The 27599-nt window shown below is 28.1% G+C and overlaps 1 protein-coding gene across 2 annotated transcripts in view; it reads right to left on the reverse strand.

Moving 5' to 3' along the window:
- side-VIII (sidestep VIII) overlaps positions 1–27599 on the reverse strand; it is a 119372-nt gene that overhangs the window by 22673 nt on the left and 69100 nt on the right. For both annotated transcript variants that reach the window (XM_065513588.1, XM_065513586.1), the window contains 6 exons: positions 27459–27572; positions 21595–21798; positions 15629–15780; positions 11680–11824; positions 2956–3086; positions 434–593 (listed from right to left, as the gene is read on the reverse strand). In XM_065513588.1, coding sequence (XP_065369660.1) covers positions 434–593; positions 2956–3086; positions 11680–11824; positions 15629–15780; positions 21595–21798; positions 27459–27572 — 906 coding nt within the window. The remainder of the gene's footprint in view (positions 1–433; positions 594–2955; positions 3087–11679; positions 11825–15628; positions 15781–21594; positions 21799–27458; positions 27573–27599) is intronic.

Genomic DNA, 27599 nt, shown 5'->3' on the forward strand with positions numbered 1-27599 from the left:
TCAAAACAGAAAACTGGTGCTGGTAAATAGTTATATAAATATACACACAAAAAACACAGAGTTCAACTTATTATCAAATAGAAAAGTTTCTTCAAATCTTTAAATAAATTCGAGAAAAACTTAACTTTTGAAACATTTAAGAAAATGTTTAATTTCAAAACATTTTCAATTCGAAATCAACATGTGTAACTAATTGCTGGGTATAAACTGAGTACTACAATATGATGTTATATGTATGGGTGAATTCCAAAATGTATGTATGCAATGCAACCTTAAAAAGTCGAGCGATTCTTAACTCAACCGTGTAAACTTTGATAATGTTTCATATCGCAAAATGTATGAAAAAGTGAAAACAGGCAGTATGATAAGTTAAATTTTAGCTACGCGTACATACATTTTGGAATTCACACTATATGTTTGTATTTATACTTACATCGTATATCTAAGTGCACTGGATTACTCTCGCCATCCCCTTCTCGATTGCTGCCGACGCATGTGTAAATGCCGCTGCGTGCTCTGCTTACATTTTGCAAAACCAGACTTTGGTTAGCCACTATAATGCCTTCAGCAATATTATTTTCCAAAATGTTGCCCTTTTTTATTCAACATCATCGCCATTATCATAGAAAACAATAAAACAAATGAGAACAGAGGAGAACAGAACACAATAAAGAAAACAACATCGGTTAAATTTTAAATTAAAAGTACGAATTAAAATGTATTGGGTGTTTAAATATACTGCGTCGCTCAAACCTCATTGCACAAAATTTGATTCTATACTAACTATTTCTATAGCGAAAACAAACTTGCTTGTTTTTTCAAAAACAAAACAAATATGATACCAAATGTTACAACCCTGATTTCACTAAAATACACAAAATGATACATATTTTTGTACTTAAAATGTAAGAAAATCAATAAAATAATAAAAAGCATGTAATAAGTAAGCGACAAAAGTGGTTATGTGTTAAAAAAAAATAAAGAAATTACCATTAAAATATTTCAATAAACGATATAATTAAAATGGCAGGAACAAAATATTGCACAAGTGTTAAAAGAAAAAGCGGAAATCACTCTTCGTGGCAAATTACCACTGCAAACCTTGCATATGTTGCAAATCTAGGATAAGTTCTATATTTTGCAACACCACAAAGTGCACGTAGAGTGATTTCTGCTAATATAACAAAGAAGGAATGAACCGAAAATATATTTGCCTAAAATTGAGTATGACAAATTTCACAGTCCACATAATAATAAATAGGTATAAAAAGTAAAAACTGTATAAAATATTAACCGAGGCGCTCGACCACAATGCACAACAGGTATGAAAGATGCTCGGATTATGAGATACTAAATTAAACGAAATGTGTATGTTTTGGGTTGCCTTTCTGGTGAAAGCTTTACACAATATGGACGAGAAGAAGATATTGCAGAATAATATGCTTCCTGATGCCCATGATAAAATGACACACCAATGGATATTTCTACATGATAATGACCCAAAACACACATCCAAATTGGTGAAGTGGTTTCTAGAACAGGAAGGCGTGTAAATAAGCGGATAGAAAATATATGGGAAATAGTAAATAGAAATTTCGTTTTTAATAATATTGAGGCGCATTTGTTGTTTCTAAAATCTTTTCTTTCTCTGAAATTTAACAAAAAGTTATAACGTGACTTTGATCCAATATGTTTTGACCGATGCTGTACATATTGCACATGACACTTTCATAGTCATGATATTTTGTTATCAGAGTTCAGTAAAATAATTGTTTTTTGCACCCACTACGAAAATGTTAAAATATGAGTTGAACAATCGTCGCTCACAATACATCGCTCAAAATAAATTGCACTTTGAATTCTTAACAAGATCTAAAAATTTAATTAAATCTACACTGAATTCTCGTTGAACTGAAGGCACCTTATGATATCCGTATAGAGTCATTAGATAATGCTTAATATGTAAATTGAGCACAATTAACAGAAGAGTTTTAAATTTAATTATTTTCCCCTCCCACTAAATTGGAAATTAATTTAAAGTCAAAGTTTGTACACTGTGAGTGGGTTTTTGTTCATTTTGTTTTTACGTTTTAATCTCTCACTTTAACCATAATTATATTATAATATTTCGACAAGTATTCGGCCCATTAGCAAACACATTTTGTAAACATTAAGACAGATTATCGAAAATCCTTGAAACAAACTTCTTACTTTTTCCTATGCTTTGTTTTAAAAAACGGAGGAAAGGAAAATAAAAAAAACATAATTTAATGAAATCATATTAGCAAAATTTACACTTTACAAAGTCTTCAATAATAAACTTCTACTGACTTTTATATTTAAAGTATTTTTGTTAAGCATTTGTAATTTGTTCTTTACGTCACAACAGGCTACTGGAATTTAAAATGTTAAATCATTTGCATTAGTACTGCCTCCAAAAAAATAAATTTTTGTTGATTTTGAATTTGTAAAACTTGTATTCTAATTGAAACTAATTGAAAAACATTTTTAAGACAATCGAAATTAATATTAAAAGAACTAAAATTGGACAAGAAGCATTATTTTTATTTACCATTTACATAATCTGTTTTAGAAGTTTACAACATGTCTTATATTCTACATCAAATCACATTTCAAAAGACATATTAACCACTAATGGAGGTCATGAGTTTTTTTTGAAAAAGTGGCTAAGAGCTATTTTTTGATTTTACTTTTTTGGGCGATTTTAACTTGTTCTTACTTAAGTTCTGCCTAAAAATTCAATAATAACAGTCGAGTTATACGTATTAGTCCAAACAAATTTGGACTTATTCAGGACATACATAGTTATTTATTTTTCAAGTGCAGGACTAATTGACAAAAATACATGATATGCTATGTAATTGATAAATTTAAAAAAGGACTTTTTAAGGCAGTAATTATTTTGTTTACTAAAATCGATGAAAGTACACTTACGTTATGACGCCAACTGACATTGTTGATCCATGGATTTGATTTAATGTTACATTCAAAAAACACATCGATGCCTTCTCGAAATGTTGAGTTCATGGAATTTGTTCCGAGCTCCAAAGTAACCACTGGTATATCTAAACGCGTAGAATGAATGATAAAATAAAATTATTTATAAATAAATATATATGTATATGTATGTAAGTGGATAAATAAGTAATTGAATATTTCAGGATAACATTATTTACTTGTACATACATACATAAAAGATGTTTAAATTCACTTTAGCCTCATACTAATAAATTATTTATTTATTTATTAAATTTTTCAGCTGATTAAGTTCTCCATTCACTTATTTGACTAAGTATTTTTCTTTTTTGGTCACTTTTTTAACCCTTTTTATCTTTTGAAATTTTGAAGTCCCTTAGGATTTTCTTGTTTTGCCTAATTTTATCATATCATGCTGTTGTTGCTGTTTACTTTGGTATCTTTTAAGCTAATTCCAAATAAACATAAAAATGAAATCAAGTGTTTAATTTTTTTCGTCGATGGCCATTCAGTCGGTTTACTTGCTTTCGTAAGGTATTCGAGGTTCTCTTAAAAGGGTTGATGTATTCAGCCCACTCTAAATTACGCATTACGGTGTACGGCACTGGCATACTTACTCACATACAAATATTTATGGTGCTACGAATGCATTGTGAGTTCAAGTAAAGGTAAAAGAGTTCAAGGTTTAAAAGTCCCTTGATCATTTTTAGGAAATTTGCTGTTGTAGTGTACTAAATAGTAACCCAGCAGTTTAGCCAGTAGTTAATGTATCACTTATAGAGAGTAATTGTCGCTAATGTCTTATAACTTGGCTGACGCCAATTTATAAATTTTGGTAATTTGATATGTATGTGCTCTTTGTAGTGCAGAGAGAAGTCAATTACTTATAGTCTATCGTAAAGATAATTGTAAGTATTGGTAATCTAGAGTGTAGTCATTTTAAACGTATACAATTGTGTTGATATAATTCTCATATAGATTATTTTCAATTTGCTTAAGTATACAGACATCCCATATAACATAGACTAAAGTCAATTGTCACTTTAGTGTCTCTAAGCTACCCAGAGTGTAGTCACTTTAATTGTTTATGTAATTATTTTACTCACCAGAAGTAATCTATAGGAGAGTTTTCGGAGAAAGGTTTGTTTACAAGCAATCGGTTATTGCACTGGCTATGAGATAGATGTCTTTTTAACATACTATTTCAGTCAATTAACACCCGTACATGTTAAAATAACTAGTTATGTAGCTGATCAATCATAGATAGCTAGTAAGGTAACTGCCTATATGCAAACGGTATGTGTAGTGTTTATAAAAAACCGACTTTTTAAAAAACCGGTTTGTCGGTTAACCGAAAATTGGCGACTTTGAAAAAACTGGTTTACCGACATATATGTGAAGAAAACATAAAATGTCCAATAATGTATACACAGCTTTACATTTTTTTGTTTTTATTAGTCAGGAATGGTTAATATTAAATCTTATATATAAATAGGAAACACGTTTTTTTGTGTTACGTTTTTAAGTATGTTATTGTCCACCAATATTGATGAAACATATATGGTTTAAAAGGTTCTTTTCTCTAGATATGCAAAATATAAACAAGTTAGGACGGTGTATTCGGCTTTGCCGAATCTTAAATACCCTCCACCTGCATAAAAATTTTTAGGTATAACCAATTATAGGCCGATCATCATAGAATTAGGTATAGCGATTTTGGTATATATGGGGATTATTTATGACGAATTTCAACTTAATAGCGATATTTATAAGATATTTATGCTAATTTAAGTGATTTTCGGAAGTGAACTTTATATGGAGGCTATGGTCAAATATGGGCCGATCCACAAAAAATTTAGTGTTGTGATTTCTTTTATCACGAAACTTATTTTTGCTTAATTTTGTATGGATATTGCAATTCTGAAGCCATTTATAGACCATAGAAGCATATTTCGGGAAGAAATTTGTATGGGGGCTAGGAGTAATCATGAACCGATTCTTATAATTTTCACCAGAGTTGGTCCTTTTATTAGAAAAATGACATGTGTAAAGTTTTATGGTATTATCTGCAATATATTTACACAAATAACCAAAAATGTGTGATAATTGTAATTTTTTTTAGGTTGTCTCACATTTTGGTTCATAGCTCTGGTTCTACTGAACCAATTTTGCTGATTTTCAATACCAAACTGCTTAGGACAACAATAAACATATTCTTTGCAAGTCTACCAATTTTGTTTGCGTGTTTTACACAGACACACAGACGGACATGGCTCAATCGACTTAGAATTTCATAAGGATCAAGAAAATATATACTTTGTTGGGTCTCAGATGAATATTTCTCAATGTTACCCACGGAATGACAAACTTATATATACCCTCATTCACCACTTGTGGTGGTGGTGGGTATACAAATTGTTTCAAAACAATTTCCATAAGAGTTGTAAAAAGCGATTTAAATTTGCTTGAAAAACAACAACAACAACATGTTTATGCACATCTAAATAGACATGTACACAAACGTGCTCAAAAGTAACTGTATTATTAGTGGTCGAATTTTAACCACCAGACGATCCTAGTAATTATTTGTCATTATAAATCTTACCAAACAAAATTTTAAGAACAAAGGTATATACATCAAATTCAATTTAACGTTTGGTAAAATCATGTCTAAGTTTATAATAAATCATTTAATTTTAATTTTTCTTTTAGTTTCATTATGTAATTTATTCTGAAAAAGTTTTTGAGTTTACTGTTGTACACAATAAATATAAAAAATGCAACAAAACATGAGTTTTATTAATTTTGGTCCCAAGTTTTATAAACCTGTTAACCGAGTGATATAAACTGGTTAACCGAAAATCAACATTTTAAATTAACCGGTTCGCAAAAAACCGAGATATTGAAGAAAAAACCTGGTTTTCGGTTTATAAACACTAGGTATATGAATCCTATTCTACTTTGATTGTCTCATTGTAATCAAAAATGGTCAATTGGCCTCCTGCTTAGCCACGTAGCTAGTTATGCAACTACACCATTTTTCATTGAAATTGGGAAAATTCCAATTGAAATTGAGAAAATTCCAAATGAAATTGGGAAAATTCTAAATGAATTTGGAAAAATTCTAAATAAAATTGAGAAACATTATATAAATTATTTTAAACTAAAAAAAAAACAAAATTAACGATTATATCAGATGTGGTGGTCTGGATAAAGAGACCAATTTCAATTTATTTTGTCGTAGAAAACATGGTTGGTCTCGTGTTGGATTCCGAACAGTTCTTTCGATACCTTCTTCCCGTGGCCCCGACATCCACCTGATAGGTGCAATTGGTAGGTACTGCATGCATTATGCAAATCAATAGTAGCAGAGGTTCGTTCACTGCCGAAAGCGCAAACGAATGGGTCAAAAGTGTTGATAGCAAGAGTTGGGTAATCAGTTATCTGAACTCATTCTGGTATGTGACAATGCCCCTTGCATTGTCACATACCAGAATTATTTAACGATTCCAAGTCCTGTATAACTACTGAAGATTGCAGTAGGGCTATACAACATACAACATCATTTCACCAAAGCGCTTTGGAATTGCAAGATATGCCTGTTGGTCAATAAGACTGTGTAAATATGTTTTTAGTTTTCTCAATTTCATTTGAAATTTTCTTAATTTCAATTAGAATTTTCCCAATTTCATTTGGAATTTTCTCAATTTCATATTGAAATTCTCAATTCCATTTGGAATTTTCTCAATTTGAAATGGAAATTCTCAATTTCAATATCATTTATAATGTTCTCAATTTCAATGAAAAATGGTGTAGTTATTACCTTAAATGATATGTAAAATCACTAGTTCGGGACAGTTTCCTAGAACTGCTGGGAAATAGTCCACAATATGTATGTATGTATATGATATTGTGTGTGTATGTTGTTTATGTACAATAATTAAACATGCGAACTAAAGCAATACATTTATGAAAGAATTTTCTTTTATTGCGTTAGATCGAAGTTTATGATGATTTTCAGTATTATCATTTTTATTTGCTTTGTTTTGTCTGAGTTTTGTATGTTTTGTTTTCTTCTATTTTAATATTCATTTATAGAAATATGAAAATAGTTCATAGAAAATTAGATCATAAAATAAGCCAAATAATCGACAATCTAACAAAAAATCGCCTCATCTTACAGACCTGGAGCAAGTGCAAAATGGACGATTACTAAAAACTTATACTTATATTCATGTAGACAACAGGTATGGGAGTATATTTCGCGCTTTTTTGACACATCCATAACATATAATGCAAAGCAAATGTTAGTTAGGTTGGCTGGTGTATAAAATATAATTAATAGCTCTCTGTCTTATTTTTCGACAATTTAGATAAACAAATTTGTATATATGTACTAGGATATTCAATTAATCGGGTTTCTGTTTTAATCGGTTAATCGAGCAAATAATTAATCGAGGTTTAGATTTAATCGGTTAATAATCGGTTAATTTAAAATTATTCGATTAACCGAATATTTTTTTTTTTTAATTTGAAAATACAACATTTTAAATTGAAAATACAACGAATTTTGTGTACAAAAACATAAAAAACAGCAAATAAGGTATTTGAGATCATTTTTATAAACATATCGACTATTTGCTGCAACAACGTCATAACTCAAAATCCGTGTTTTATGAACTGAGTATTACAAAATATGTGCTGTTCTATAATCTTCCATATAGTTTCATCAGTTTTCAAATAAAGTCAATTATGTTTTGTGCTGTTCTATAATCTTCCATATAGTTTCATCAGTTTTCAAAAAAGTCAATTATTTTTTGTGTGAGAGTGTTTTTTTTTTTTGTTGTAAACATCAAAATTAAAATTCATGTTTTCTTGTATATTTGACAAGTAAAAATTTGTGTTAAATACAGATTAGAAAGATATTAACATCTACTATTATATATCGTATGATTTCTTGAAAATTTATTTAAGAAATAGTAAAATGTCATAAAATATTCAAAGATGTTTTTCTCGAAACGACTTTTTTTTAATTATGACGTTGTTGCAGCAAGCCATTGTAAGTAAGCCATTGTAATTCATACACAGAATTTTTGTTATCCCTTTGAAAATATAACTTAATGATGATTCCGTAAAAATTTACTAGACATTTTAGAAATGAAAATAATTACAACCAAGTATCAATTTAGCTTAGAAAACTGAAAACGGTTTCCGAATAAAATGATCGCATGTATTTCTTTTTCTGAAAAAGCAAATACGGAATTAAATCCACTTTCGATCGGAATGGAAATCCTTGAGAAAAATCAACAAATTATGAAGAATCGTCGAAACAGAATTCAGATGGCATGTATTTTTTATGGGTTTCGAAATAAAAAATTGTATGTATGTATGTAATATTTGGCGCAAATCACAAACGAGAATTTTAAACAATTAGTCACAAGGTCTCCTATCATGTCATAATGTCATTGTCATATGGTTCTAATATTTCACAATGGTTTGATAATTTTGTTATTGCCTTTCAAGCCAAAGATGTCCTAAAATAATACTAATCTGTATTCAATGTTTATTGTGTTATCGTAACCAACCTGCAGTGTCCTGCGCCGAACGCCTAAGCGTCAGTTATTATTTTTATAAAATAGTAATATTATATAAAAATTATGGTGATCGATTCTTCGAAATTTTTTAGAAACCGGTTTTCGGTTTCTTCGAATAATTGCAATTTAATGGGTGTTATTATGTAATTCGATTTGAATCGAAATACAAAGCATACAAATTCGAACGAATTTCTTTTTTTCGAATTTCAATTTTTTAAAATGCCTAGAAATAAGAAGAAAAATGAGTTTTATTTTATATTAAAGATCTCATACTTATGATAAAGTATATACATTAGGCATATAACTAATTTTGGCGAAAAATTTGGCATACCACTACGTGATGGCCAATGTTGTATAAGTAATGAAAATCATTTTTTCCGGTCATTTTGAAGCAAAAACATCACGCACCAACACCAATTTCTAAAATAAACCAAGCTTTTTTTTCTCTGAAAAATTATATAAATAATTTCATAATTTTATTTGCAAGTGAGAGGGATACTTCCCTTATTTAAATATTGAAGTATTTCCGCAGTTATTATTAAAATAAAATATGATGTATTTCAAAATAATTGAAAATATTTCATGAAAAACTTTATTGCGTTTGGTGCGTGAACTTTTTTTATATTTTTTAATGCTCTATTCGACTATGATATGCCAATTTGCATATTTGCAAAAATTGTCAATAGTTATATCCCTAATTTACATGTATTCTAATTACAAAAAATAAGCCTTTATACTTAAATACTTTTCAATTCTAATTTTGATTACTTCTTTTAGCGTTCACAAGGTCTTCGGGTCAAATTCGACCCATTTTGAAATTAAAATTGAATTTTTTCTAAAAGTGAGTGGTTGATATTTTTGATATTTTATGAATTTTTTTCATCATACTTGCTGAACTTGTATGAAAACGGTAAATACCAAAGCCATTGTTTTCTTATCCACAATCTCATCGGAATAAAACACAGTTTAAATGCTTTGTTTTTATAAATCTAGACATTGAAATTGATCTTTCACTCAGTGTAATTGTAGGACGTATATGTTGTTAACATATAGCAGTGAGTAAGTTTTCAAGCTTTCCAAATCTTTTAAAATTTTTTTAAAAATAGTTTTTTTGGATTTTGAATATTTTTTAAAGTTTTTAATACACTAAAACTCATAAAAAACACAATTTTAGAGACATTTTGTAGACAGCTACAAAATGGCGTTCGTGTCATAAGAAAATATTTTTTTTAAAATATTTTTAGTCAAATTCTTCAAAATTTCTTTTTAAACCACTAGCCAAGCCAACCTTGTGTTAGTTTAGACAAGTAAATTTATTTGAAATACACTTTCATAACTTCAAAAATCCAAGACAAATTGCGTTGCTCCTTGTGAGGCAATAAATTATTGTTTAATTAATTCTAATTTTGTTAAGTGTATCTGAGAATATGAAGGTGTGTGGTCTATTCGTAACATATGGTTTAAGCTATTAAAAACATTCTGCTATTTCTTTTTGAGTCACTATGTGAATGTGTTTTAATTGATTTGTTTATAAGTAAAAATTTAGCTGTTCCGTCCGTATAAATACATACATACATACATATGTATGTACATTAGACCTGCTTTAAAAAAAATAGATTTGTTTTGAATTTTAGTTTTTTGTTAAACTAACTGATGCAATTTTCGAGGCTAAAGGGGTAACGAACAACATTTTTGGAGAAATCAATTGAAACTTCGTCACAAATTCTCATTATTCCGTAGCAATAGTCAGTTTAAGCTACTATATAACAAAATAAGATGCATTCAAAGTCAATTAATTGTGTAGGTGCAGGTCTAATATAATCATGTGTGTGTGTATATAATTGGGCATAATTTATGAAAAATTAATCCAAACAGAATATATTAAATATTTATATATTGTATATTGTATATGTATGTATGTATATTATATATTTGTATTTTATTGCACAATCTGGTTCCTATATTTATAGAAGACAACTAACTCATTATCGGAATATGAATTGGAGAACCACATACGTATGATAATGTAAACAATAAAATGCAATATATAATTCTTGAATAAATATTGGTTATTTTATGATAGAATCACAGTTGCCAGATTTGACGATTTTAAGAGTACAACATTTTAAGAATTTAGGTATATTTTTGCATTTGTTAGCTTTTACAGCATATTTATGGCATATCTTGACTTATGAGATAATATTTTTGGTTTTTTACTTAGTTTTATTATTCATATTTATAATTAATTGAATAATTATGAGTTTTAAATGTTCATAGCTAAAAAGATGCAATTTTTTTGTTTTCAGTTCTTTTCATCTACAATCTATCCAAAGATATTAAGTAAATTTTATAAAAAATAATTGATTGAGAAATTTGAATTTTTGTTTAACTTTTGTTTTTCTATTTTTCTATTTTTCTATTTGTTTATTTTTTTCTTTCTTTTCAATTATTCTGAACAAATTTAGTGGATTTGTCATAGTTTTGGTGAATCAGAATTGTTGATTAATTGATTAGACAGTATATTGTTTCATCAGAATGTTTTATTATTCGATTACTTGCACATTCTTAACAAAAACATTTACGTTTCTAAACATGTAGTGAACGAAATTTATTTATTGACGATTTATTGACGTCTTTAAAATGACACTTTGACGATTTTGAAGCTCCACAAAATTTGACGATTTTGGATCGAATTTATCTGGCAACTATGGACAGAATACTTATCATAAAATATTTTTTGTAAATATACTCTTAATTAAATCGAATTTTTTCACATACAAGGATGCGAATAAATTATTTATGTAAATGAAAGGTTTAGACATTTGTTATCGCAACTCAATTTTAGAATACATAAATTTTAGTTTGTCATCAAGTGTAATTAAAGTGTTGCTTCAAAAACGTGTGCTTTTGTTTGCATCTATTCATCTGTTTTGTAGCAATCGTTTAAGCCTAAATCAATTTATTACACTTTAATCAGTGTAATTTATCTGCAAGAGCCATAGCGACAAAAGTACGTATGTATGTGTGCATGCAAGTACGAGACCTTTTTCATTTTTGTATCGAAAATTCAATCTTGAGGAATACTTACGATAAATATCCAATTTCCAACCATCCTCCATACCCGACTCTGGAATCATGCTCTGTTCTGCGCGACATGATAAATACTTGCCACGGTCATCAATTGTGGGTGTAAAGGTTAAAATTGATGTGGTCATATTTCCATCGGGATTAGCCTGTTTCCACAAAGATACAAATAGTGAGAAGAGAAAATTAAAAAAATATATATGTATGTACATTAGGGTGGCCCCAAAATTTAAGTTGCGGATGTTCCCACCTAAAATGAAAATTTGATTCATTCTAAGACTACGTTTTGAATTTTTATCGTCCTGGGGTCAATATTTGGCGAGCTGGATCAAAGGATAAAAAGGTCCTTTTTTGAGGTTTTTTACATTTTTTCCATATTTCTTCCAAAGGAAGTATATGTAAATTTGGTATCATATGAAAGGTCTTTGAGAGACGCATTCAATTGGTTAAAAGAAATTTAAAAAAAAAAAATTTTAATTAAAAAATTTTAAAAATTTTCGACAAAATTTTATTTTTTTTTAATTTTTTCATAGAATTTATTCAAATACATAGATGAAATTTCTTGATCATAAACATCATGTAATTTCACCGAAATGGTTTTTCTCGTTTTTTAAAATTCAGTCCAGTTCAATGTTTATTAAAATTTGTTTAAACCCAATTTCATCCCTATCTGACAATCTCTGTATACTCAATTCATAGTATATGTAATGGGCATCAAAATAACTCAAATTTTATAAGCTTTCCATCGATGTATAATTTCGTATACTTTGTTTTTGTTACACTACGAATATTTAAATTTAAGCTAAAACATTTACTATACATCGCGCTATAATGATTATTTTAATGTTATTCCTTTGGAATGTTGTTGTTAATTTTAAGTAACATGTGAAAAACTGCTTATTACATATATTTTTACATTGTTTAGTATATTGTTTGCTAAATGAGAAATATAATTAACAGTTAAAACTTAAAAATATAAATTCATAGAAAATATTTTAATATTAACATAATTTTTTCATATATATTTATTTACAAATTCGTTTACATGAGTTTATTCTATTAGCAATATAAGAAGGTCGATTTTTTTCGGTTACTGATAGCATGGATTGACTGACAAAATGTACAAATCGTTCTGTATTTTGTGAATGACATAGAAAATCTGAAATTAGTAATATATTATTAAAATATCACGATTTTATACATAATAGCTTAACCAAAGATAAAATAATTTTCTAGTAAAAAGTTTAATTTTATTATCGCGATTTTTATGAGAATTTATAATGTTTTACCTGGAATATCTATAATGTTGCTTGAGTCGTTGTATTTCATTAATTGTTCTGTTGAGTAAAATTGAATGCAAGGGGGCTCTGAGAAGGCTACCTCTTTCCAATCTATTAAATCCGTGTAGGAATGACAATTAAAATTGAGTGTTGGAATTGTGAATTGACGAAGTATATAATAAATAATAAGTATATAATAAATATGTTAAATGTCACAAATATGTAAATTTATAATACTTATAGTTGTACTTAAAAGAGTACATCTATCAACGTTTTATTAAATTTGTTTATCAAAGTTGCTTATTATCTGTATTAAGATAGATTGCAATTTAAATAAAAGCAAAAAAAAAATATGTAGTATGAAAACTATTTTTGTTATAAAAATGATTTTTTATTACATTTATTATCTCCCAACCTACACAATCATGTCTGATATGCCCTTTGAATTTTTCTTTAATAAAATTAAAATAAATAAAATTGGTATTGTTGACAACAGTGTTCTAAAATGTGCTATGTTGCAATGTATTATTTCCAATCAAAATGTAAAGTTTTATTTTTTTGGTTGTTATGCCCTTTTGATTTTAAGGTGACCATATATACGATTTTTTGTAAAAATTAAAAAAAAAGAGAAAAAATTGTCTCTTAAAATTTTACTAGTTGTCAATGATTTTATACAAATTCTTCATTACTTTAAAAATAAACGACAAAAAACAACAACATTCAAAAGCAAATTATTATTATTATTATGGAATAATGTTTTAGCTTAAATTTAAATATTCGTAGTGTAACAAAAGAAAAGTATACGAATTTATACATCGATGGAAAGCTTATAAAATTTGAGTTATTTTGATGCCCATTACATATACTATGAATTGAGTACAGAGATTGTCAGATAGGGATGAAATTAGGTTTAAACAAATTTGAATAAACATTGAACTGGATTGAATTTTAAAAAACGAGAAAAACCATTTCGGTGAAATTACATGATGTTTATGATCAAGAAATTTCATCTATGTATTTGAATAAATTCTATGAAAAAATTAAAAAAAACTAAAATTTTGTCGAAAATTTTTAAAAATTTTTAATTAAAAATTTTTTTTTTAAATTTCTTTTAACCAATTGAATGCGTCTCTCAAAGACCTTTCATATGATACCAAATTTACGTATACTTCCTTTGGAAGAAATATGGAAAAAATGTAAAAAACCTCAAAAAAGGACCTTTTTATCCTTTGATCCAGCTCGCCAAATATTGACCCTAGGACGAAAAAATTTCAAAACGTAGTCTTAGAATGAATCAAATTTTCATTTTAGGCGGGAACATCGATACCTTATTTTTTCTCCATACAAACGGGGCCACCCTAATGTACATATGTATATAAACAATATAATATGAATATAAATGTGAAAAACAATAACAAATCGATATAAATAAAATGAAATAATAAAGTAAACGGGATGTGGATAAAGTCTGCTAAATGTACATGTCTATGTACAGTACTTTAAAGCAGGGTTTAAAATTAGTTAAATGATTTTTACAATAAATATGAATCGTTTTCATATTAATGTGCACAAATACTGATAATATACAAATTATAAACCAATGCCATATATGCACAAGCTTCATGTTAGAAATATTTGTCGCAGTTTTGCCAAAAATATTTTGCCTTACACAATATTTTACGTTGCAGCTAGAAGACAAAATGAAAATTGTATATTTTTGGTTAGCAAAAACAAATGAAATTGCTTGTGTATAATATACAAAAAATTTACTACAAAAACATAATACAAAAAATAAAACTTCTATTTTATTGCACTAAAATTCTTTATTATACAATTTCAATACAATTTTTTATTTTGAACACCCAAATCAACTTCATAGTTTTTTTCACATTTTTCTACTCGATGACTATATGCGGCAAAACAAAACCATATATGTATGTGGCGGAAATATTTTAAAAATAAACATTTTCGCTTTAAACATTTTGATCTTCGCACAATTTCGTATTTTACATTTTTCAACTTCGTATGGTACTTTTGTCATCTTAGATATTTTCATTGTTTGAATTTTTCACTGCGCATATCGTTTGCAGTTTATGGATTTCACGCTGCAATTTGTTTGCATGTATGATGTTTTTGTAGTAATTTTTTTGTATATTATACACAAGCAATTTCATTTGTTTTTGCTAACCAAAAATATATTTAGGCAGCAAATGTTTTAAAAATGAAAAATTTTCATTTTGTCTTCTAGCTGCAACGTAAAATATTGTGTAAGGCAAAATATTTTTGGAAAAACTGCGACAAATATTTCTACCATGAAGCTTGTGCATATATGGAATTCGTAAATAGTATTTATATTTTTAGTATGTATACAATGAAATATTATCTTGTTAAATATTTGTTGCAGTTTTCATGTAAAATTATGATTTTTTTTTTGCAATTTTTTGACTAATATAGTAGTAATTTGAAACTCTGCTTTAAAGCCAAATGAAAAATAAAAGCAAAACCCAAACCCAAACCAAAACAAGTGATAGTGGAGACAAGAGAATCCATGAATAGTTTCAAGTGTTTGGTGTTTGGGACATTACATGCAAAATGCTGTGAATGTTCTGATGTATCTGGACGGAAAAGGGTGAATGAAGAAGAAATGAAATAAATTACTCAAACTATACTTACAATTTCATGAGTATTTTTCATTGGCGTACTACCCTTCCACCATGTTATTGTGGGCGCTGGTCTCGACCCAATGACTACACAGCTTAATTGATATGAATTATCCGCAGATAAAGGACGATTTTCTCCTTGCAATTTAACAAGTAATGGACGTACTACAAATGAAAAATTGTTCAAGTTAACGAAGAAATATACATACCATTTAAACAAAACAAAACAATACAAAACAAAAAAATAAAAATAATAAAAACAAATACAAAATTTTAGTATCTAACAGATCTGTGTTTACTGCGTGTCAGTTCAAAAGTATTGCTGCACTTGCATACTTAATTTGTATTGTATTTCACTGACAAGGGAGAAAAAAATGTTTCATGTTACTTTCAATAAATATTATTATTAAGTTCGTTGTACGAGTGCTTATATAAATGTTTATCAGTTCTGACCTGCTGCTATATTTTGAATCAATATTATAAACAATATTGATGGCCATTTACTCACACATAAGACTGCATTTAAATATAATCCTTAGTATTTAAAACAAATTGTCAAAAATATTGTACCCAGTCAGATAACACAGTACAACACATGATTTTGGGACTCAATTCTGACAATTGCACATGAAAGTAGCCCCAAAAAAAAGAGCATTTAGCATTTTCAATTTAGTATTTCTGAGTTGCATTAAGCGTTGATATTTGTTTTTAATAAACATTTCTCTAATAAATAAAGCTTTTGATATAATTTTTCATTTTAGCATTGTTGGGGTAAGAATCTTTGATTCTGCATTATGCTTTGTCTAATGCACTCTTGTATTTTTTCCAGAAACGCTTTTATAAATAGAAATTGTTTTTTCTCAAAAACATGTTTTTAGGCAGTTATTGCTTGTGATAAGATAACGTTAACTGGTCATATTTTGGCGAATAAGCCGAATTTTGTTACTGTTATGATTTTTAAGTAAAAGCTATTCATAATATTATAGTCCAGGTAATTCTTAATATAGTCGAAAGTATTACTAAAATCAGAAAATGTTAACCCTTAAATCGTGAAAGTCAAAGGTAAATTTTTTCAATATTTGGAATTTCTCTTGGAAAGATAGCGAAATGTTATATATTTTTGGGCCGATTTTGATGAAACTTAAGAAAAATATAACATGATGTCTAGTATTTATAATAACAGCACAAATATTTAAATTAACCCTTAATAGCACTGAAGGTCAACTTTTAAAATCACGACAAACACTTTCAATATGAATGGTACTTTTACATAAAAACCACAACAGTAAAAAAATTAGGCACATTCGCCAAAATATAGCTATATATACAGGTAAGCCTCCATTTACGCTGTACTTTATTTACGCGAATTCGATATAACGCGAACTCAAATTAGCAACCATTTTTTCAAATACGCGACTTTTTTTACACGATTTTTATTAACAACAAACAAAAAGAAACGAAAAAACATAAGCGAATAACAGATTTCTTTTTTGAAAACTTCGTAAATTTTTATGAATTTTTTTGTTATGTTTTGATCTCTTTTATGTATTAGAATATTTTGTTTTTTTAATTGACATTTTTTCCTTAATTTTCGATAAGAAATAATTTTTTTAGTTGAGTTTTTTCACTTTTGTTTTAAGTAAGTTTTTAAAAGTACAAATAAAATAAGTTTACTTAAATATATAAAATATATAAAAAGTGATAAAAATCCACCTTGAGCAACAAAAATTCGTATGTCCATTAAATTTTTGGGGCTACTTTCACGTGCAATTGTCCGAATTGAGTCCCAAAGCAATGAACTGGAAAATGTTGTACTGTGTAATTAAACATTTTATAAATAGATTTTATTTTTAAGTACACAAATATTGTATTTTTAATAAAGTTTTTAGACGATCTTTCTACCAATGTCGAATAAAAATAAGCAAAGTCCTGAAAATATTATACATACACATTTTGAACTTGTAATTTATACGTCTATTAGTGTTTTAGTCTATTTCCGATACAAAAATTGCATGTAATAAATAGTATAAAGTTGAAACATAAATTAGAAATTCGCACTAAACTACGTTAAGATTTATTTCATAGTCATACATTTATATTTCAACACATTGTGCTGATCACGGTATATAGTGACAATTTCATACATAATATACTGTGTATGAAAAGCATTATAGTAAACTAAATTGTTTTGTTTTAAAAAAATAGTTTGGTGGCCAACTAAGGAGTGAGATCGAAAAATTCTTAACATACATATATGTTTATAAAAAAGAAACCACTAAACTTACAGCTTTAATTTTTTTTTTATTTGATTGAAATTATTATTACAATTTACAAAAAAAATTATTTTTATAGTTTTAATCACTAGTGATGAAATTTTGAACCTTTTTCGGAAACCCTTCCATTAACGTTTTTATAGTGCTTTCTGTCACTTTGCTCGAACATGTAGTCCATCTCCGTTTAAAATCTACCACACTTTTGGACACCTTTTTTGTACTCTTCAATTCTCTTTTAACAAGAGCCCAATATCTCTCCACTGGCCTTAGCTCCGGGCAGTTTGGAGGATTTGCCTCTCTTGGTACAAATACCACATTATTGTTCTTGTACCACTCAAGGGCTTGTTTGCCATAGTGACAGGATGCCAAGTCAGGCCAAAAATAAGTGGACACATTATGAAGTCTTATGAATGGAAGCAGCCTTTTTTGTAAACATTCCTTGATGTAAATTTCGGTATTTATAGAGCCCGTTGTAACAAATGAGTGGCTTCTTTTGCCGCAACTGCATATTGCTTGCCATACCAAGAACTTTCTGGGAAATTTTGTCTGCTTTTGGGTCCTAAACTTTTCTTCAACATTCCCTCGAGCATCAGCAACATAAAATTTTTGACCTGGAAGTTGCGAAAAATCTGCCAGAACATACGTTTCGTCATCCATTATGCAGCAAGAATATTTTTTTATAAAACTTGACTTCAATTTCCGTGCTCTGTTTTTGGCCTCTAAATTTTTAGTAGCGTTCCTGTCAGGAACTTTTTGAGCCTTGTATGTTTTTAAACCTGCATTAGCTTTAACTTTTCGTACCAAATAGTCCGAGCACTGAGCTAACCGGGCTGCTTTCCTACCGGATGTGTTGGGAGCTCTTTTGAAAATGCGTTCTATTTTTTTGGCTTTAGAAACATCATGTGGACCATTCCTTCTACCTGAACCAGGTTTTCTATCAACTGACAAGTTCTCCCGGTACTGTTTAATAACATTGGAAACAGTTTGACGGCAGACCTTTGTATGCTTGGCCAACTTTTTGTAAGACCAAGTTGGGTTTTGTTGAAAATATTTAATAATTTCAGTACGCACTTTTTTCTGGTCACTCATTTTAATCAGATTAACAAAAAAATTAATATAATTGACATTACACATAATAACTGACATGTTTTTCAAAGGTAACTTGATCAAAAAAAAATTCAAATAATACTTGGGTTAAAAAATGTAATGAAAAACGTGTGTTAAGAATTTTTCGATCTCACTCCTTATGTAAATATTGAGGAGAAATAAACATTTTTGGCACTGTCGTGCATATTTAACAGAGAATTATATTTTTGTTTGAAATTTGTCTAGAATTCCACAAAAGTACATGTATAGTATGTACATTAGAGTGGGTAAATTTTTTCTCGACGAAGCGGTTATCAGAATTGTAATCTACCCGAAACTTTTGCTTTCGTATTTTATATTTTTGTATAAATATGCTAACATTTTATTGAACCTTTTAAGAAACTTGACTATATTTGGTCTTGTTCTAAATCTGTAACTTCTAAACCAATAATCCTATTTTAATAAAATTGTCCACGACTGTAGAGGATTTAATTGAGATTGAGATTTTAATTTGGACTTTAAACACTAAGGTGGGCGGAGACTCAAGACCGCAATTGTTGGTGTCTCGGGTATATTACAAATTAAAAATAATGCCAAATTTTTGTTTCCGATCCGAAGAGAGCTACAAAGAATATTCGTATAACAATTGAAAATTTTAATTTTATATTTTTTACCTACCTTGGTCTATATTTTTGCAAATAGCGGATCCAATTCTACACCAATTTTTTTCAAATATATATTTTTTAATTAACATCAAATTAAATAGTATATAAGGAAAGGTATCTATTTCAAAATCGATACCAAGTCAAAGTTATTTGCACTTAAACAAAAAAAATTTAAAAAGTAGTTTTTTCGCGATTTTTTTCGAAAGAAGTACTTATGTTAATCTTTAGTTATACAGAAAATAAAAACAAAATAAATAGTGCGTTTATATTTTTCTGAACGGCAACATTTTGGGAAATACTATAGAAGAATATTTTTTCAAAATTTTCATAACTGCGTGGTGAAGAGCCTTCCGAAATAGACCTATTTTTTAGGTAAATTTCAAATTTATAACAAATTTTCTCTAATCGCATAGCTGCTTTTAAAAAATGAAAACCTCATTTATATGCATGCCCCAATATGTTCTTAAATATTTTACAAAGGGAATTTATAGCTCGGATTTCGGTACGTCAACAGTGTCAAAAATATAAAAAATACCATTTTTGGGATTTTTTAAACGTTTTTTTGGGAATTGTTGGATTGCCAAAAACAATTCACAAATTTCCGTTTCACTTTTGCATTTTGATCCAAAATTTTTATATAAGCGTAAAATTTCACGCCTTACCAAACATCGGATAACACTACAAGATGAAGCTATTTATTGCATTTTTTGTATTTTAAAGCCATTAATTAGACTAGTGGAAAAGAGAAATATTAACGTATAGGAAATTGTGTATTCTTTACAAAAATGTATAAAATGTCTAACAATTAAAAAATTCATAGAAGACTTTTTGCAAAAATATCGGAATAAAAAATCCCAAAAATTATATTTTTTAGATTTTTGACTCTGTTGAGAGTCAAGCTATAAATAATCCGAGCTATAAATTCCCTTTGCAAAATATTTAAGAACATATTGGCGCTTATAAGAGATGTTTTAATTTTTTGAAAGGAGCTATGCGATTAGTGAAAATTTGGCATACATTTGAAATTTACATAAAAATAGGTCTACTTCGGAAGGCTCCTGACCACGCAGTTATACAAATATTGAAATTATTTTTCTTCTATAGTATTTCCCAAAATGTTACAGTTGAGAAAGTTATAAACGCATTATTTATTTTGTTTTTATTTTCTGTATAACTAAAGAATAATATAAGTACTTTTTTAGAAAAGAATCGCGAAAAACTACTTTTAATTTTTTTTTTTAATTTAAGTGCAAACTACTTTTGACTTGGTATCGATTTTGAAATAATTCTTTCCTTATAATACTATTAAATTTGTTGTTAATTAAAAAATATATATTTGAAAAAAATTGGTGGAGATTTGGATCCGCTATTTGCAAAAATATAGACCAAGGTAGGTAAAAAACATAAAATTTTAATTTTCAATTGTGAATATCTCTTATACTATAAAAGATAAAATACAGTTATACGAATAGTTTTTGTAGCTCTCTTCTAGTAGGTTCCACATATATATAAATATATATATATATAAATATAAATCGGACCGGGAACAAAAATTTGGCATTATTTACGATTCTCGGGTGAAGTTTATTGCTAATCTTCTCCATTTGCAAAGATTCATCTTTTCTGCCTTTCTTTCATTTCGAACAAGCCCAAACATAGTCAAGTTTCTTAAAAGGCTCAATAAAATGTTAGCATATTTAAACAAAAATATAAAATACGAAAGAAAAAGTTTCGCGTTAAAAATGGCAAGCGCGATTTTGAATTTAGACCCATGGTTTCTTCGGCAAACCTTCTTAGAATTCGTCGTAGATTACGATTTTGATAACCGCTTGGTGTATTTTTTTTTGATCGATACAAATTGACCCACTCTAATGTACATACATATATTGGAAAAGATGTGTTTGTATACATACCTACATAAATATGTATATAAAAGTGATTGTGAATTTACTTACGATTCATATCCAATACTACGGTATTTGTAATTGGTATTGTTAGATTATTATTGGCAGCCTGACATGTTAGTTGCATGTGCAAGTTTTTGCGTATCAATTTTGACAGTGATAAAATATTACCGACACGACGGTCTGACAAAGCATGTGATGAGGTGTCAAGTATTGTATTTTCATGAAACCAGATAACTCTTGGCTGCGGTTGGCCTAAAATAGATAAAACGAAAACAAAAAAATATTATGAAAAATATATGTTATATGCGATTGATTTGCACACAATTTTACAAAACAAAATCTTCAAATTATACAATATATGCATATTAGGGATATAACTATTGACAATTTTTGCGAAATATGTAAATTGGCATAGCATAGTCGAATAGAGCATTAAAAAATATAAAAAACCACGGTATTATTTTTTCGCGGTTGTTAAAAAAGTTCACGCACCAAACTCAATAAAGTTTTTCATGAAATATTTTCAATTATTTTGAAACACAATATATTTTATTTTAATAGTAACTGCGGACAAACTTTAAAAGATAATTTTTAAATAAGGAAAGTATCCCTCACAAAAATATGAAATAATTTATATAATTTTTCAAAGAAAAAGAAGTTTGGTTTATTTTAGAAATTGGTGTTGGTGCGTGATGTTTTTTATTCCAAATGATCTAAAAAAATGATTTTCATTACTTATACAACATTGGCCATCACGTGGTGGTATGCCAAAAGTTTCGCCAAAATTAGTTATATGCCTAATGTATATATGTATACTAGCAAACCCGGTTCGCTTCGCTACACCAATCATGGTACTTAAAAATATGAAAGGATTTTTTTTTAAATTTATTTTTCTTATTTAATAAGTAGTCTTTAAGGATTTGCCATATTTGCCTGCGATTATATTTATCATACGCTCTATAAACAAAATGTATACATCATATAAAGTGCTAAAAATGATGTTTTTTTGACATTTTTGTATGGGGAGTGTGTCACTAGCATGGGTGGGTTGGCCCTCCAAATTAGTGGGTGTCGGTCATACATTTAGACTCGATTGGGCACTTTAAATAGGTCAAAGTGGGATTTTTCAAAATTTGACGTTTGGGTCAAAATAAGGAACGTCAGAATTCATTTTAGAAGTATGGTTATTTGGGCAAAGTTTCTTATTTTGATCCCTAGGGTATAATTTTCCTTGTCACTTGGGCGATTTTTAAATCGACCAGCCCTAGTATTCATATTTGAAAAAAGTACCAAACTGTGTACATGGATTTGTCTCGAATTTTAGTATGTACGTCGAAACACCCATTGTACTGATCTTCATTTTTATAATGTAAAGAAGAATAAAGAAAAAGTACCAATTTACCCCTTTTGTATTCTCATTCACTGAGAACCATATATGCTATATTTCATGTTTCTAAGTACATTATTATAAAAGTTGCAAAAAGAACCAATAGAAGAAGGAAAAAGTACCATTAGTTCTCCATATGTTTGATTCCCACATCTCTCTGATACACATCAACTAACTTTTATGTCGATATATTTAATAATTTACAATATTAAAAAAAATACCATGAGGAGAAAAAGTACCAGTTTCCCTTTTCCAAATACTGCATTTTTTGTGATACAGATATGTCTCAAACGATTCAAATCTGAATTCATATTTTAAAAAAATACCAAACTGTTTACACGGATAAATTTAGCCCTTTTTGGGATAAATTTATATATATTTACTCTAATGATCTGAAATTTTTGCTGTTGAAAATTAGTAAAATCAGTTCAAAAAAATTGGTAGGGATATTATGACAAAAATTAACTAAAAATGTTGAACCAGTAAACAATTTAAGCACACACAAATTGTTGGACCTTCCATACATTAAAAAAATGCCATAACTAATATAGAGAAAATGGACGTTATTTGAATAAAAATTGTTAATAAATATGTTAATGGGGGTCCGGGCGTTTATAAAATCATATATAGGGTTAAAGAGAATACTTTTAACTTTATCTGGGCGATGTATTGACGTAAATATAGTACTTTAACAAATATTTTATAACACATGCCATGTAGTATACCGTTTTCAAAGACTACAATCCAACCAATTTATAAAGATAAATTTAGTTCATTATCGATAATAATTTAGCTATGATCATTTTTATCTGATCAAATATAGAAAATTAACTTTTTTCCAAATTTAAATTAAATATTTATGTTTACATATTTTGGCTACCTTAGTTTTGATATATTTACTAACTAATGGCAAAATTTATGTTTTTGACAATGAAAATCAATTAATATTTTTAGAATATTTTTTTTTTCTGCATTACATGAGAGCCATATTTGCCATATATTCACTTATCAAAATTTTCTTCATCGAAGTTATCACAAAGGATTACTTTATACATAATTTGTCTTTCATATAAAAAAAATTGCCTAGGAGCATTTTGCAGGTCAGGTGATAAATACGAGGCTTTAAAAACATTGGCATATGATATACGTGTGGCCCCATATTAAGCTATTTTAAAGTTAAGGATCAACATACAGGAATAAATATTCTTATTTTCTTGCATTTGAACGTGTGTTATATTCATAAATTTTTGTTTGTCTATTCGGCATAGTTGTTTTTTGTGTCAAATTTATGTATTTTTTTAATTAAAAATGTTAGCCCTTTTTTAGCCACTTTTTAGCCTTTTTTTCTAAGTATTTAGCCCTTTTTGTTCACCATGAATTGGCAACACTGCTGAAATGATACAAATTTCAATAAATTAAAAACAATTTATTAGCTTCCATATGTATGTATGTTCAGATTAATGGAATGTATTTTAAGATCATCAGCAAATAGGGCGTGTAACGTTGTGTTCCAATTATCGTAGGTTCTTGACAATTAGCCAAGATCCTTCCATAATTTGGGCCACTCTACTATACAATACATAAATACTTAAGTAGTTTATTTTGTTTATTTAATGTTTTTTCCCAATTGATGTGAGTTTCGTTCTTTATGCAATCCTATTTTTTTTCCTCGTTCATTGTTTATTTAAGCTTTTTGACATTTTCGAGTACATATTTTTGTCCAAATAACGTACAATTGTGTAAATGACATTGAGTTGCTTATAAAATTGTTGTTGTATTGTATTAAACCAACAAATAAACATATCAACTTCGTCATGAGCATCTTCACACACACACACACAGAAAACAGATTCGTGATAGCAACCGAATTTGTTGCCAATCGAATGATTCTACCTTAGTGACCAAATTTTACAGTTGTGGCTACGAAATTTTAAAAGGGGTAACAAAAGTTTGGTTGCGTTAACCGAAATTCTTTTTTGTCAACTGACTTTCTGTTAATAGAACCAACAAATTCTATGTGTGCAACCGAATCATTCGATTGGAAACAAATTCGGTTGCTATCACGAATCTGTTTTCTCTGTGCATACATACAAATATCTACAATTACTACAATATTTTTGTACGGAGAAAACACAAAAACAAAAGCAACAAAAACAATATACAAAAGTTTTTTGTTAGACCTGCCTTAAAAATATATTTGTTTGTTGGATGGATTTAATATGGTCTTCAGTACATAAAACTTGATTGAAATCAATCGGAAATAAAATAAACAAAACTTTTGGAATATTGGAATATCGACAACTTTTTGAATAGGTGGGTAACTAATCTCAGTGTAGATAATCATAAGCTAACGCTTCAATTGGAATTTAGAAGAACTGGATCTGGATAAAAATAGAGGTAGAACAGAATGAAAGTGTAAGTAGTTCCATATTAAATTTGTTGGTGTTGGTGTCTGTATTGGAATTGTTATTGTTGTTGTTATTGTTGTACATAAACGTTTAAGTAGTCAAGTATTTATATTTTCATGTCATGTCTTAGCAGCACTCGTACACATCTCTTATTCTTTGTATTTGTTTTAAGTATTGAAATTTTATTGAGGGTTTATTTGTTTGTATTGTTCTTCTTATATTATTTCGTTTAATGTCTGTCTGTGCATGCGAGTGAGTGAGTCTTGAAGTAGTTTGAAAAGTGTGTGTTGTTTGATTTCATTGTCTATACACTAGGGTATTCAATCGATTAACTGTTAATCGGTTAACCGATTAATTTTGGACGGTTAACTGTTCGAATAATTTAAAATTGTCGATTTTCAAATAACAAATAAACCGATTAATTTATATTGATTAACCGAAATTCCTTATTTTGCACTTTAACATACATATAGTTTTGTATTTATTTTTCCGTTTAATTCAAATTCAAATACAAATTTCAAATTAAAATTAGATATTTTTTTGAACATCCAATAAACTTGTTTAGTGAGTATAACAACTGACATATTTAATTTACATGTATTTGAAACTTTGTTTGTATTTACATGTATACACGAAACTTTTTTTTAAATGAGTCTTTTATCAGAACTAAACGAAAGTATTAAAAGTATTCAAAATCTAAAACAATCCAAAAAGGACTCCAATGGTATAATTAAGGATTTTATATGCTTAGAAAAAAACTAAAAAAAGAACTGAGATATTGAATATTCTTTATCATGCTTTTGATTTCTTCAACATATACAATCAGCGAGAGAGTTTTTTTCCAAGAAAAATTTTATTAAATCTAAAGAAAAAAATCGTTTAAAAGAAAAACATTTAAATTATATTCTTTTTTTAAAAGATTATTTCAGAAGATCTCACCAAAACCCTAAAAAATACACATATCGTTCATTTGAAACAACGTCATAATTCAAAGAAAGTCGTTTCGAGAAAAACGTCTTTGAATGTTTTATGACATTTTACTATTTCTTAAATAAATTTTCAACAAATCATGCGATTTCAGAAATATAAATAGTAGATGTTAATATCTTTCTAATCTGTATTTAATCCAATTTTTTACTTGTCAAATATACGAGAAAATATGAATTTTAATATTGATGTTTACAACAAAAAAAAACCTTCTCACAAAAAAATAATTGACATTTTTGAGAACTGATAAAACTATATGAAAGATAATAGAACGGTGCATATTTTGTATTACTCAGTTCAAAAAACATGGATTCGGAGTTATGACGTTGATGCAGCAAATGAGCGATATATATACAAAAATTATCTCAAATACTATATTTGTTGTTTTTTATGTTTTTGTACACAAAATTCGTTGTTGTATTTTCAATTTAAAATTAAAATAGAAATTATTCGGTTAATCGAATAATTTTAAATTAACCGATTATTAACCGAATAAATCTAAACCCCGATTAATTATTTGCTCGATTAACCGATTAAACCAGAAAACCGATTAATTGAATACCCTACTATACACAGAGAAAACAGAAACGTGATAACAACCGAATTTGTTGCAAATCGAATGATTCTACCTTAGCGACCGAATTTTACAGTTGCGACTACAGAAAGAGTAACACAATTTCGGCTGCTTCAACCGAAATTCTTCTTTATTAACTAACTTTCTGTTGATAGAAAGGAAAAATTCGATGTGTGCAACCGAATCATTCGATTGGCAACGAATTCGATTGATATCACGAATCTGTTTTTTTTTTAATTTATTGTAAAAATGCTAAAATTGATCGATGTCAAATTTTAAATACAATTTAGAATGTATTTCTTACAATGCATAACCTTTTATCTATCTATCTACAAAAAATTATATTTTTAATAAATTTTTCAATAATGCAAAATTTTAAAACTAAATTATTTGTAGAATTTAGTAGTTGCTGTCTTAAAAATATATTGTCGAAGAAAGAACTTAATGTTCTCTTCTGAAAACTTTTGTTTTTAAAATAGAGTGTTTGGAATACAGTCCTTCGATATATCGAATTTTGATTTTGTCCATTTCTATTGTATTCTTTAGTTAAACTTACCTCCAATGGCGACACACGTTATATTTATCATGGTACCTTCATTGTATGGACCCAATGTATGATCTTTAATTGTTGTACCTTTGTGATCCAATATAATAATTGATTCGGGTGGAACTGAAAATGAAAACATTTAAAAGTGTT

This window comes from Calliphora vicina, chromosome 5 (genome assembly GCF_958450345.1).
Source record: "Calliphora vicina chromosome 5, idCalVici1.1, whole genome shotgun sequence".
Lineage (NCBI taxonomy): Eukaryota > Metazoa > Arthropoda > Insecta > Diptera > Calliphoridae > Calliphora > Calliphora vicina.